Source organism: Mobula birostris, chromosome 8, assembly GCF_030028105.1.
Source record: "Mobula birostris isolate sMobBir1 chromosome 8, sMobBir1.hap1, whole genome shotgun sequence".
In the NCBI taxonomy this organism is placed as follows: Eukaryota; Metazoa; Chordata; class Chondrichthyes; order Myliobatiformes; family Myliobatidae; genus Mobula; species Mobula birostris.
In genome coordinates this window covers 99,970,924-99,983,204 of record NC_092377.1, presented here as the reverse complement: position 1 = coordinate 99,983,204, position 12,281 = coordinate 99,970,924, and the positions used below count along the sequence as shown (strand labels likewise).

Sequence of the window (12,281 nt, the reverse complement as noted above, 5' to 3'; positions counted from 1 at the left end):
CTGCAGTGAAGTGGAAAAAGTAGTAAAATAGATATGGGGAAAATTATAATGGATAAATGACATATTCCTCCATTTCCACCTCTTCTTTTATCATTAAGTGCTTTTCTTTGACCACCCAATGTCCTGATTTTAACTCCACACAAAAGCGCTGCTCAATCTTGAATGTGCACATGCATGTACTTGAAATATGGCTCCCACTTTAACGAACGGAATTCCAAGTCAAACTTTTATAGCCAAACAATAGTAAATATCTTTAAAGCATGGAGGTATTAATCGCTTTAAAAATGTTGAGTTAAAAATGTTGGACCAGAATAACTGCACTTACTGTCAGTGACACCAGTGGATTGGACATAACATAATAGAAGCAACCTGCCACACAAGATTAAGATATTCTGAGAGAATGCAGGTTGTAAAAATTATATACATCTTTATGATTGCTTTTTAAATACATTTCTGCTGTCATATAGAGTGTAAACTACTCTCTTTGGAGGAAACAGAAGAGTTGAGGGTTACAAACTACTTTTACTTGTGAGAAAGAGGAGGACAAACAAAAAAGTGGACAGCTTTCTACTTTTGGGAAAAAAAAACTTGATTTAATGATCAGTTTCTTTTATGCAGCGTCCATCCATTAGTTCTCTAAAAGGTTTCACACATAGAACATGAGACAGCATTTTGGTTTTCAAATCATACCTGGAATAAAGCCATTCAAGTCTGGTTGAATATTTTTAAACTGGTTGATGTAATACTGTCTCTGCTCATCGGTAATCTTCCAAGGATCATCATAGCCGCTGGACTGCCTGCGGATTTCCATGGCATTTGTAGCGGATGCTACAGTCCTTACAGTTGTGTGTTCCTGCAGAACAAACCCAAGGTGAACTACTTCATACCGCTACAAATCCATCCTAGTAATTTGCTAAGCTACCAGATTGGCTTAACCAGGATGAGAATGTTATTCAACTCACTTGGCAAGGCAAAAATCAGCTTTTCACTTCAAACTGTGATCACAGCCTAAATTTCTGACATACAGCTGCATTCCTATCACAAAGATAGAAGTCCAGGACCTTTACCCAAAAGACTACTGTGGCAATGCTTGTATTACAAGGGGTAATCCAAATTTATTTAAGTAACGGGCTGTATAGTCAACTTCTCTTTTTTGGGAAGAAATATAATGGCATAATAGCAGAACAAATTCTGCAGTATTAACCCATAAACTCTACTTTGATTTTTGCTGTAGTGCAGATAGAACATAGAATAGTCTAGCAAAATACAGGCCCTTCAGTTCACAAAGTTGTGCCAACCTTTTAAACTACTGTAAAATCACTTTAACACAATCCTCCTACATAGTCCTCTATTTTTCTATCATTCCTGTGCCTATCTAAGGGTCTCTTAAATACTCCTAATGTGTCTGCCTCTACCACCGCCCCTGGCAGGGCACTTCACGCACTCACCTCTGTGTAAAGAACTTAAGGTTGACATTCCCCCTTATACATTCCTCCAAACACATTAAAACTATGCTCCCTTGTATTAGCCATTTCCACCGTGTGAAAGTCTTTAGCTATCCACTCGATCTATGCCCCAAGGTAGATAAACTAAGAAAAATAAAAGCAAAGTTCAAATCACATTAATATAATAGTCTGTACATTTTTTTTTTAAAAAGCCTGTCAAACCCATAACAGTGGCCATTAATCAGACTAACAAAATACTTCTGTATATTTTATTTTAACCTGATAACATGTTACATTCCTATCCATCCATGTCCATGTAACAAAGACGACATGGCTGTTTCCACAACTGCTATCACTAAATTCTTGTATTCCCCCGACCCTACACACCATTTCAAGAGCTCAATATTTCAATCTACCCTCCACTTTTCTTATGCAATAAAATTGAAGTACAGTAATTGCGACTTCAGATTATAGTTATACAAATTGTTGGTTATTTATTTATTGAGCTACAGCATGGAATAGACAGACCCCTCTAGCCCTTTGATCTGTGCTGCCCAACAACCCCCAATTTAACCCTAGCCTAATCAAAGGACAATTTACAATGAGTAATTAACCTACTATCGGGTAGGTCTTTGCACTGTGAGTGGAAACTGGAGCACCTGGAGAAAAACCATGCACTCCATGGGGAGGATGTAAAGATTCCTTAGAGGTGACATCAGAATTGAACTCTGAACTCCAGCACCCTGAGCTGCAAGAGACAGCATCATGCTAACCTCTATGCTCAGGTGATGCCACCGTGAAGTTGCACTTGGAACATTATAAGTAGTTTTGGTTACCACACTCTAGGGCAGGGGTCGGCAACCTTTTTGCCTCTGTGGGCCGGATTGCGTATTAATGAGCAGACGGTGGGCCAGACAGACGCCATAAAAAACTTGAAATATGGGAATTATCCATTTAAATACATCTAGTTATGTTTTGCCTCAAATTGTGAATAACACATGCTAGAAAATCATTTGTGCTTAAGGTTGCCTACTCCTGCTCCAGGGAGAAAGTGAAAAAGCTGGATGGGGTGTCAGAAAGATTCACAAGATTATCGTCTGGACCGGCGGCCTTCTGTTATGAGAACGGACTGGATTGGCTGGGACTGTTTTCCCTGGAGTGAAGGAGACTGAGTGGCAAAGATAAGGTAGATGGTCGCAGTCTTTTTCCAGGGAAGTGCAGTTTTGGAAAAGAAAGTTGTAAATAAATTGCAATGATTAATTACTGCCCTTATCCCTCAAATAAAATCTGACTGAACTTCATTCCACCTATCTCCAAGTTTTGCAATTCCGAAAGGTCGAATTTCCAAACAGTTGCATTGTAGGGGGTGGTTACTGTCTATACTTAAAGTACATTTCTATGTTGTGTAATGTTATGAATACCAAGCAAAATTAAATTAAAAATCCATGATTACAGCAAACAACTTCCGGATGCTCTACTGTCCATGCTTACCTGAACAGAAGCAGGATGCATTGTTGGAAGTGTGCTGCTCGGGGGTGTATCAGTGAAACTCACCCAGTTCTCTTGGTTGGGAGGGGGAGAGTGGGCTGGCCACATTCCATCACCAGCCACCGACCCTGGAATGTAAAGCAAATAAGGAATACTTAAGAAACAAGCACCATTTAAGATTAAGCTTCAAATACAATATAGAAAAATAAAACATGTTGCAAGCTTGTCATTAAATGCATTTTGTAATAAAAATTCTGTAAATACATTAAAATTGAGCAAGAGATCAGAAGAAAGCTAGACACTAGCTGTATAGAATACATGTTTGGAATCATTCAAGATAATTTTAGGATTTAGTAATGGTTCAATGGTTTAAAAGCCAAAAAATACACTGTTACACAGTATTAATACTATGCACTGCTTCAATTTACTCAAGGCTATCGGACTGAAGTTTTCACTGGCAAACAGTACCGTAGGGCAACTGAAACACAAGCAAACCTTCCAAAATCCAAATCAGTATCTAACTTTGGGATCAAAGGCTTTTAAAAGAATATATTCTCCACTGTGTATTTTATCTTGTTTTGTGGGGTGCGGGGGGGGGGGGTAGGAATTCTCCATTTTAACAAAGAGAAATGCCTTGCTTTTCTAACTGTGCTTCTCCTAACTTTACCACGACTCTTATGTTTGAAAACTGATGCCCAGGGAAGTTAACTTGCAAATTCATTAAAGATCCCTATACCATTCAGATCAAGTCTTGTTCCCATTTGTTCAAAAATATACCCTCAACATGTAAAGCATTACAAGCAAGGACAGCATGTTCAAGTTATGCTGATAGTTAACCTAAGATTGCTACTACAATTGTGATGAATGAGAGATCTCAGCCACTATGCTTGCTCCCTACTGACTTCTCCTGCATGATCTAGACATGTATAAATAGGCTCATGGAAAACTCAATCCTGACACCTTCAGAACTGAGCCAACATTCAATATTCAGTGCCCATTTCAAAACAAGAACAGGAGGACTGATACGACATGTGCAGGAAGCAACCTATAGCAACACATCTTTAGAAGGCAAAGAAACAGGCAGGGCAAGATATTGCTTTGACAGTTTAATTAAAGCGATTACAGATAATTTATTGCTGCTCTTTGTAAGAAAAAAGGTGATTATACTGTTGGATAAACCTGCCAGATTAATAAATTAGAAAACAGCCAAGAAATTGTCATTCCCCTCAAAACTAATCAATGAGCTCCAAGACCTTGGCCTCAATACTTCCTTGTGCAATTGGATCCTGGAATTCCTCACTTGCAGACCCCAGTCCGCTCAGATTGGCAACAACTTTCCCTCTACGACCTCCATCAGCACAGGTGCACCACAAGGATGTATGCTTAGCCTCCTGCCCTACGAACTTTACATTTATTACTGAGTGGCTAAGCACAGCTCCAATACCATATTCAAGTTTGCTGATGACACCACTGTCGTAGACCTAATCAAAGGTTGTGACGAATCAGCATATAGGAGGGAGATTGAAAATCTGGCTGAATGATGTCAAAACAACGTCTCACTCAATGTCAGCAAGATCAAGGGGCCGATGATAGACCACAAGAAGGAAACCAGAGGTTCATGAGCCAGTCCTCAAAGGATCAGAGGTGGATAGGGTTAGCAACTTTAAATTCCTAGGAGTTATTATTTCAGAGGACGCAAGTACAATTATGAAGAAAGCACGGCAGTGCCTCTACTCCCTTGGTAGCTTATGGAGTTTCGGCATAACATCTAAAGCTTTGACAAACTTCTATAGATGTGTAGTGGACAGTATATTGACTGGCTGCATCACAGCCAGGTATGGAAACACTAATGCCTTTGAATGGAAAATCCTACAAAATGTACTGGATACTGACCAGTCCATCATGAGTAAAGCCTCTGAACTACTGAGCACATCTACATGAAATGCTGTCACAATACAGCAGCCTCCATCATCAGGGACCTCCACCATCCAGGACATACTTCTTCTCGTTGCTGCCATCAGGAAGAAGGTACAGGAGCCTCAGGATTCACACCACCAGGTTCAGGAACAGTTATTGCCCCTCAACCATCAGGCTCCTGAATCAAACGGGAGAACTTCACTCAATTTCACTCGCCCAATCATTGAAAAGTTCCCATAACCTGTGAACTCATTCTCAAGGATTATTCATCTCATATTCTCAATATTTATTATTATTTCCCACTTTTATATTTGCATAATTTGTTGTCTTCTGCACTCGGGCTGAACGCCCTAGTTGAGTGCTCTTTCATTGATTCTGTTTATGGTTATTATTCTATTGAGTATAAGAAGAAGAAGAAGAAGAAAGCCCTCAATTTCGAGTGGAGTCATCGGGACACCGTCGTGACGGCGTTGTTTTTTAGCAGGCTTTCTTATTTTTTTTTTTTTTTACAAGGCCAAGTTGCCAGCTCGACGCTCAACCCAGCACAGGTGGAAAGTGTGCAAGGGAGCTGGCTGGATTCGAACTCGGGAGCCTTCACTCCGAAGTCTGGCCCTGCTGCCACTACGCCACCAGCTGGCCATTCTATTGAGTATGCCCACAAGAAAATAAATCTCAAGGCTGTATATGGTGGGGGGCGTCACGTGATGACGTGGGATTGAGACGTGTAAATCCAGCTCTCCCGCAACAAATCAGTAAAGTACCGTTTAAACAAAACAAAGTTAGTAAATATTTTCTGAAAACTATTTATAAATTTTGTAAGACTACTTTACGATATGCCTCCTAAACCGCAACAAAAGAAGTCTGCTGTTGCGAAGCAGCCGCGAGACGGGAAGAAAAAAGGGCCTACTGCAACGATGGAGCCTTGGACTCAGGTTGGATCTCCTTCGGCAGAACAGGGAGCAATGGCGGTGGTAACGGCTTCTTCGAAGAAGACACCGGAAATGCGCATGCGCAAAGAAGAGCGCATGCGCAAATCGACACAACGCAAACTACAAGAACCGACAGCCACTGCAATTGAAAATGACTCAGAGTCAGAATTGGATTCTGCAGAGAACACAGATGAAGAGGAGGAGGAAGAATTGGAAGCAATTGGAAGTAAAGGAGATGATAGAGACATGAGAGAGGCTATATTGCAATTAACAGCTGAATTAAGAAAAGTAAGAGAAGAGCTTAGAGATACGAAGATGTGCTATGATAAAGTTATGGCAAGACAGGACAAAATGGATAAGAAGCTTCAGAAGATGGAAAGAGCATTGGGGCATATGAATGATAGAGTGGAAAAAACAGAAAATGATCTGCTTGTCTGGAATTCGGAAAGAAACCGACCCTTGGAGAAAGTGGACATGTTGGAAAATTTTAGTAGACGTAATAATATTAAAATTGTTGGTCTTAAAGAAGGTACGGAGGGAGATAAACCAATAGAATTTTTTCAAAGATGGATCCCGGATGTTTTGCAAATGGAAGAGGAGGTTCGACCAATTGAAATTGAGCGGGCACATAGAGCTTTAAGACCAAAACCAAAAGATGACCAATATCCACGATCGATTTTAATAAAATTCTTAAGATTTCAAGACAAGGAAAGGATTCTACAGGCAGCCGCTCGAGCTGCCAAAGATAGAAAAGGGCCATTGATAATTAAAGGGAACAAAGTTTTTTTCTACCCTGATATAAATTACGAACTTTTGAAGAGAAGGAAGAAATTTAATCCAGTGAAAAAAACCCTATGGGATCATGGTTATCAATTTACACTGCGTTATCCTGCAACCTTGAAGATTTTTTTGCCTGGTAGAGAAAAAAGATTTTTTGATGACTACCAGGAAGCAGAGCAGTTTGTGCAAGATTCTCTGAATATTCACCAGATACAAGAACAAACCCAGGAGAGCAAGATAGATTGAAGATGAAGATTGGGTTAAAGAATGGACTTGTTGGATTTTTGAAGCTGGATGAATGTATAAATATATTATTAATTATACGAGGGGGGTAAGAAAGGTTAAAACTGGAGGAATATTAGTTGGGAATAGTAATACTAATTTTGTCTATATATATATAATTTTTTTTTGTTGCGGCGGAGCTGGAAGAAGCACTGATCGATTGCTACGCTAGTCATGTGTGCAAGCGTGGCGACATGTAAAATGGAGGGGGGTAGTGTTGTGTATCCCTTCATTCACAACATTAGTGGGGGGGGTATTTTGTTTTTTCTTTTTTTGTTTTTTTTCTATCTTCTTTTTTCTTTCTGCCTGGAAGGTTGGGAGGGAGACACATAGCAACATGGTGAAGTTTAAAGAGATTCCCCAAGGAACTATGAGAGTTGAGAAGATAAATAATGTTTTAGATTGGAGTAACTTTAAGAATAATGACTAATTTATTGAATTTTTTGAGTTTTAATGTTAACGGGCTTAATGGACCAGTGAAAAGAAAAAGAATCCTAACACATATTAAAAAAATGAAGATAGATTTAGCTTTTTTACAGGAAACGCACCTAACGGAAACAGAACATCAGAAACTAAAGAGAGATTGGGTGGGTGGTGTTGTTGCGGCTTCATTTAATTCAAAAGCGAGGGGAGTAGCAATTTTGATCAATAAAACGTTACCAATTAGAATACAAAATGTAATAACTGATTCTGCGGGGAGATATGTGATTATACATTGTCAACTTTTTTCTGAACTATGGACTTTTATGAATATTTATGCACCAAACGAAAATGATGCAAAATTCATACAAGAAGCTTTTCTGAATTTGGCGGATGCGCATGAAAAAATATTAATTGGAGGAGACTTTAATTTTTGCTTAGACCCAGTCTTAGATAGATCAACCAAGGCTGTTATAAAATCGAAGGTAGTAAATTTAACTTTATCATTGATGAAGGATTTAAATCTGATTGATATATGGAGAAGAATCAATCCTAAAGAAAGAGACTATTCGTTCTACTCCCATAGACATAAAACTTTTTCAAGGATAGATTTGTTTCTATTATCAATGCATATTCAACACAGTGAAAAATATGGAATATGAAGCAAGAATATTATCAGATCATTCTCCTTTATTAATGACAATAATAATGGCTGATAAGGAAGAAGTGGCTTATAGATGGAGATTTAATTCAACATTATTAAAACGTCAAGATTTTTGTGATTTTATGAAAAAACAGATTCAATTTTTTTTGGATACAAGTTTTCAATCAGTGGATGATAAATTTATATTATGGGATGCGATGAAAGCATATCTTAGGGGCCAGATAATAAGTTATACGTCTAAAATTAAGAAAGAATATATGGCAGAACTAGATCAATTGGAAAAAGAGATTACAAAAATAGAAAAAGAATCTCAAAGATATATGTCAGAAGAAAAACGAAAACAACTTGTCAATAAGAAGTTACAATATAATATGCTTCAGACATGTAGAACGGAAAAAGCAATTATAAGAACTAAACAAAGGTATTATGAGTTAGGTGAGAGAGCACATAAAATTCTTGCTTGGCAGTTGAAAACAGAACAAGCTTCCAAAACAATAAATGCAATTAGAACAAGGGCAAATAAAATATCTTATAAACCTCTTGAAATAAATGAAACCTTTAAAAATTTTTATTCTGAATTATATCAATCAGAATCCCAAAATGATGTTAATGAGATAGAAAGGTTTTTATCACAAGTTTCTCTTCCAAAATTGAATTTGGAAGAACAGAAGGGATTAGATATGCCTTTTACATTAAAAGAAGTTAAAGAAGTTGAAGCAGCTTTAGGATCACTCCAAAGTAATAAATCTCCATGAGAAGATGGTTTTCCACCTGAATTCTATAAAAAATTTAAAGATTTATTATTTCCTCTTTTTATGGAACTAATACGCCAAGCAGAAAAAATACATAAACTTCCAGAATCTTTTTCAACAGCGATTGTAATAGTATTGCCAAAAAAAGACAGAGATCCTATGAAACCAGCATCATACAGGCCTATTTCTTTATTGAATACGGATTATAAAATAATAGCAAAAATTTTATCGAATAGATTATCTAAATATTTACCAAAATTAATACATATGGATCAAACAGGATTTATTAAAAATAGACAATTGGCAGATAATGTAACCCGGCTACTCAGTATAATTCATTTGGCACAAAAAAGGGATGAGAAGAGTATAGTAGTAGCTTTGGATGCAGAAAAAGCATTTGATAGACTAGAATGGGATTTTTTATTTAAAGTACTAGAAAAATATGGGTTAGAAACATCTTTTATAAATTGGATTAAAACTTTAAATTCTAACCCTAAAGCTAAAGTAGTGACAAACTTTCAAATTTCAACACCATTCCAGTTAAAAAGGTCAACTAGACAAGGTTGTCCACTATCACCTGCTTTATTTGTATTGGCGACAGAGCCATTAGCAGAACTAATTAGAATTGATCCAGATATTATGGGCTTTAGAGTTAATCAGGAGGAATATAAAATTAATCTTTTTGCCGATGATGTTTTGATCTATTTAACAAACCCACAACATTCGTTACATAAATTATCTTCTAGATTGGATGAATATGGGAAGGTATCAGGTTACAAAATAAATTGGGATAAAAGTGAAATTTTACCTCTTACTAAAGGAGACTATAGTCAATGTCGATTAGTAACCCAATTTAGATGGCCGGTAAATGGTATAAAGTATTTAGGTATAAGACTTGATAATGATGTAAAGAATTTATATAAATTTAATTATTTACCACTATTGAAAAAAATTCAAGAAGATCTTGACAAATGGATATTACCAATAACATTAGTAGGTAGAGTCAATGTTGTAAAAATGAATATATTTCCTAGATTACAGTATTTGTTTCAAACATTACCAATACAATTGCCACAGAAATTTTTTCAAGAGTTAAGTAAATGTGTGAGAAAATTTCTTTGGAAAGGTAAAATGTCAAGAATATCATTGGAAAAATTGACATGTAAATTTGGGTTAGGAGGGTTACAACTTCCAAACTTTAAAAACTATTATAAAGCAAATCAACTTAGATTTATTGCATCTTTCTTCGATGATCGAAAACCAGCATGGATTAAAATAGAACTAGACAAGATAGGAGAAAATAGACCTGAAGATTTTATATATAAATGGGAATCTAAATTGATACGGGAAAAGAAAGTATCTCCTATATTAACACATTTGATTGATCTATGGAATAAGATAAATGTTGATAATGAAACACAGAAATCTCTATTAGCAAGGAGACCTTTGTTCCAAAACAGACTTATTCCTTTTACAATGGACAATCAACTTTTATATAATTGGTACCAAAAAGGGATTAAATTTATAGGAGATTGTTTTAAACGAGGTATATTGATGTCATTTGAATTAAAGGATAAATATAAAATATCTAATAATACTTTTTGTTACTTTCAATTAAGAGCTTACCTAAAAGGTAAGCTGGGTCAAACAGTGTTTTTGCCAAAACCTAATGAAATTGAAATTTTAATACAAAAAGGGAAAATTAAAAAATTTATTTCTTGTATGTATAATTTGATTCAAGAACAGAGAATTAAACAAGGAACCCATAAGTCAAAGCAAAAATGGGAAACAGATCTGAATATTAATATTGATGAAACAAATTGGTCAAGACTTTGTCTTGACAGTATGACAAATACAATAAATGTTCGACTTAGATTAGTACAATATAATTTTTTACACCAATTATATATTACACCGCAAAAAATTAAATAGATTAAATTCAAATCTATCTGATAAATGTTTTCGGTGTAATCAAGAAATGGTACTTTTTTTACATTCTACTTGGTCTTGTTTTAAAATTCAACCCTTTTGGATAAATTTAAGAATCTTATTGGAACAAATTACTGGAACTCAACTTCCACATAACCTTGTATTATTTCTATTAGGTGATATTGAAGGGATAAAACCGAAACTTAAATTGAATAAATGTCAGAAAGAATTTATAAAAATTGCATTGGCAGTAGCTAAGAAGACTATAGCAGTTACTTGGAAATCTGATTCGTATTTAAGTATGGATCGTTGGAATAATGAAATGGCTAGTTCTATTCCACTCGAAAAAATTACTTATAATTTAAGAGACAAATATGTAACATTTTTGAATATTTGGCACCCTTATTTACAAAAGATAGGATGGCATATTTAAGTGCTCCGATAAAGACTTTGGTCACTTGGGGAAAGTAACGAATAATTATACCAAATTTATTTTGAATCCCATGTAGCATGTGGAAACCTTCCAATACCCAGGCGGTTCTTTTCTTCCTTTCTTTCCTTTTTCTTTCTTTCTTTTTAGGTAGGACTATATATGGGGGGGGGGGGAGAGAGAGGGTTAAGGGGAGGGGGGAGGGTAGATTCTATTTTTTCATGTATTCTTTTTGAAAATTCAATAAAAATTATATTACAAAAAAGGCTGTATATGGTGACAAATTTGTACTTTGAACTTCAAACTTTTTTTTATTACAATTAAAGATAAATGTCCCCACACTTCTGGCGCCAAAATAGCATGCCCACAACTCAGTAAACCTAATTATACGTCTTTGGAATGTGGCAGGACACTGGAGCACCCAGAGGAAACTCACATTGTCATGGGAAAAGTGTGCAAACTCTTTTCAGAGATGAAAAAAATAAACAAACCTCCAATATACAGGCTGGCACTACAATACACTTGCGCTAACCATTACGCTATCATACCATGCGTTCTTTCTGAGCAGAAAAAAGGGATGATACACAGACAAGAGAAAATCTGCAGATGCTGGAAATCAAAGTCATACACACAAAATATTGGAGGAACTCAGCAGGCCAGGCAGAAGGGTCCTGATAAAGGTTTTTGGCCCAAAGCGTTAACTGTTTCACTCTTTTCCATAGATGCTGCCTGGCCAGCATTTTGTGTGTATTATAAAGGATGAGCTGTCCAAATTAATACATTTGAAACCAACTGTTATTTCCGTTATAATTAAAGAAAAAATATTTAATGAATATATCCAAAGCAGCCAGATCTTTCACTAAAAATGCTTGCAGATCTGTCGGCATCAACCTTTAAACACCTGGAAGCTCAAGAATCCCGAAGTCAGACTGAAATTGAGCTTTCCACAGGCAAAGTAGTAGCAGTAGTGTGATCAGTCAAGGTGAATACAATGTTCTCATAAAAGATTATTCCCTTAATGGAAAACATCTGTACGTGACTTTGTTTATTGCGGTGAGGCTGATGCATGGGCAGTTACCACATAATCCTTCACAGATTGAGGACAGGGTCCAGTAGTAAGGAATGAAGATCGACTGGGTACCCAACACTGCTGCAGCCTTCCTCCGCATTCACTGCTGCTGTGATGTGTCATCATCTCTCACCAGCTCCACCGTTGAGGTCTTGGTTGGATCACTCCATCTGGAG

General features: G+C 36.5%; 1 protein-coding gene across 10 annotated transcripts in view; it reads right to left on the bottom strand.

Annotated features, from left to right (window-relative positions):
* The window catches only part of reps1 (RALBP1 associated Eps domain containing 1), a 111,439-nt gene that overhangs the window by 55,418 nt on the left and 43,740 nt on the right, over positions 1-12,281 (bottom strand). For all 10 annotated transcript variants that reach the window (XM_072265793.1, XM_072265783.1, XM_072265785.1 and 7 more), the window contains exons 4-5: positions 2,937-3,061; positions 691-853 (exon numbers count right to left, since the gene is read on the bottom strand). In XM_072265793.1, the coding sequence (XP_072121894.1) occupies positions 691-853; positions 2,937-3,061 (288 nt within the window). The remainder of the gene's footprint in view (positions 1-690; positions 854-2,936; positions 3,062-12,281) is intronic.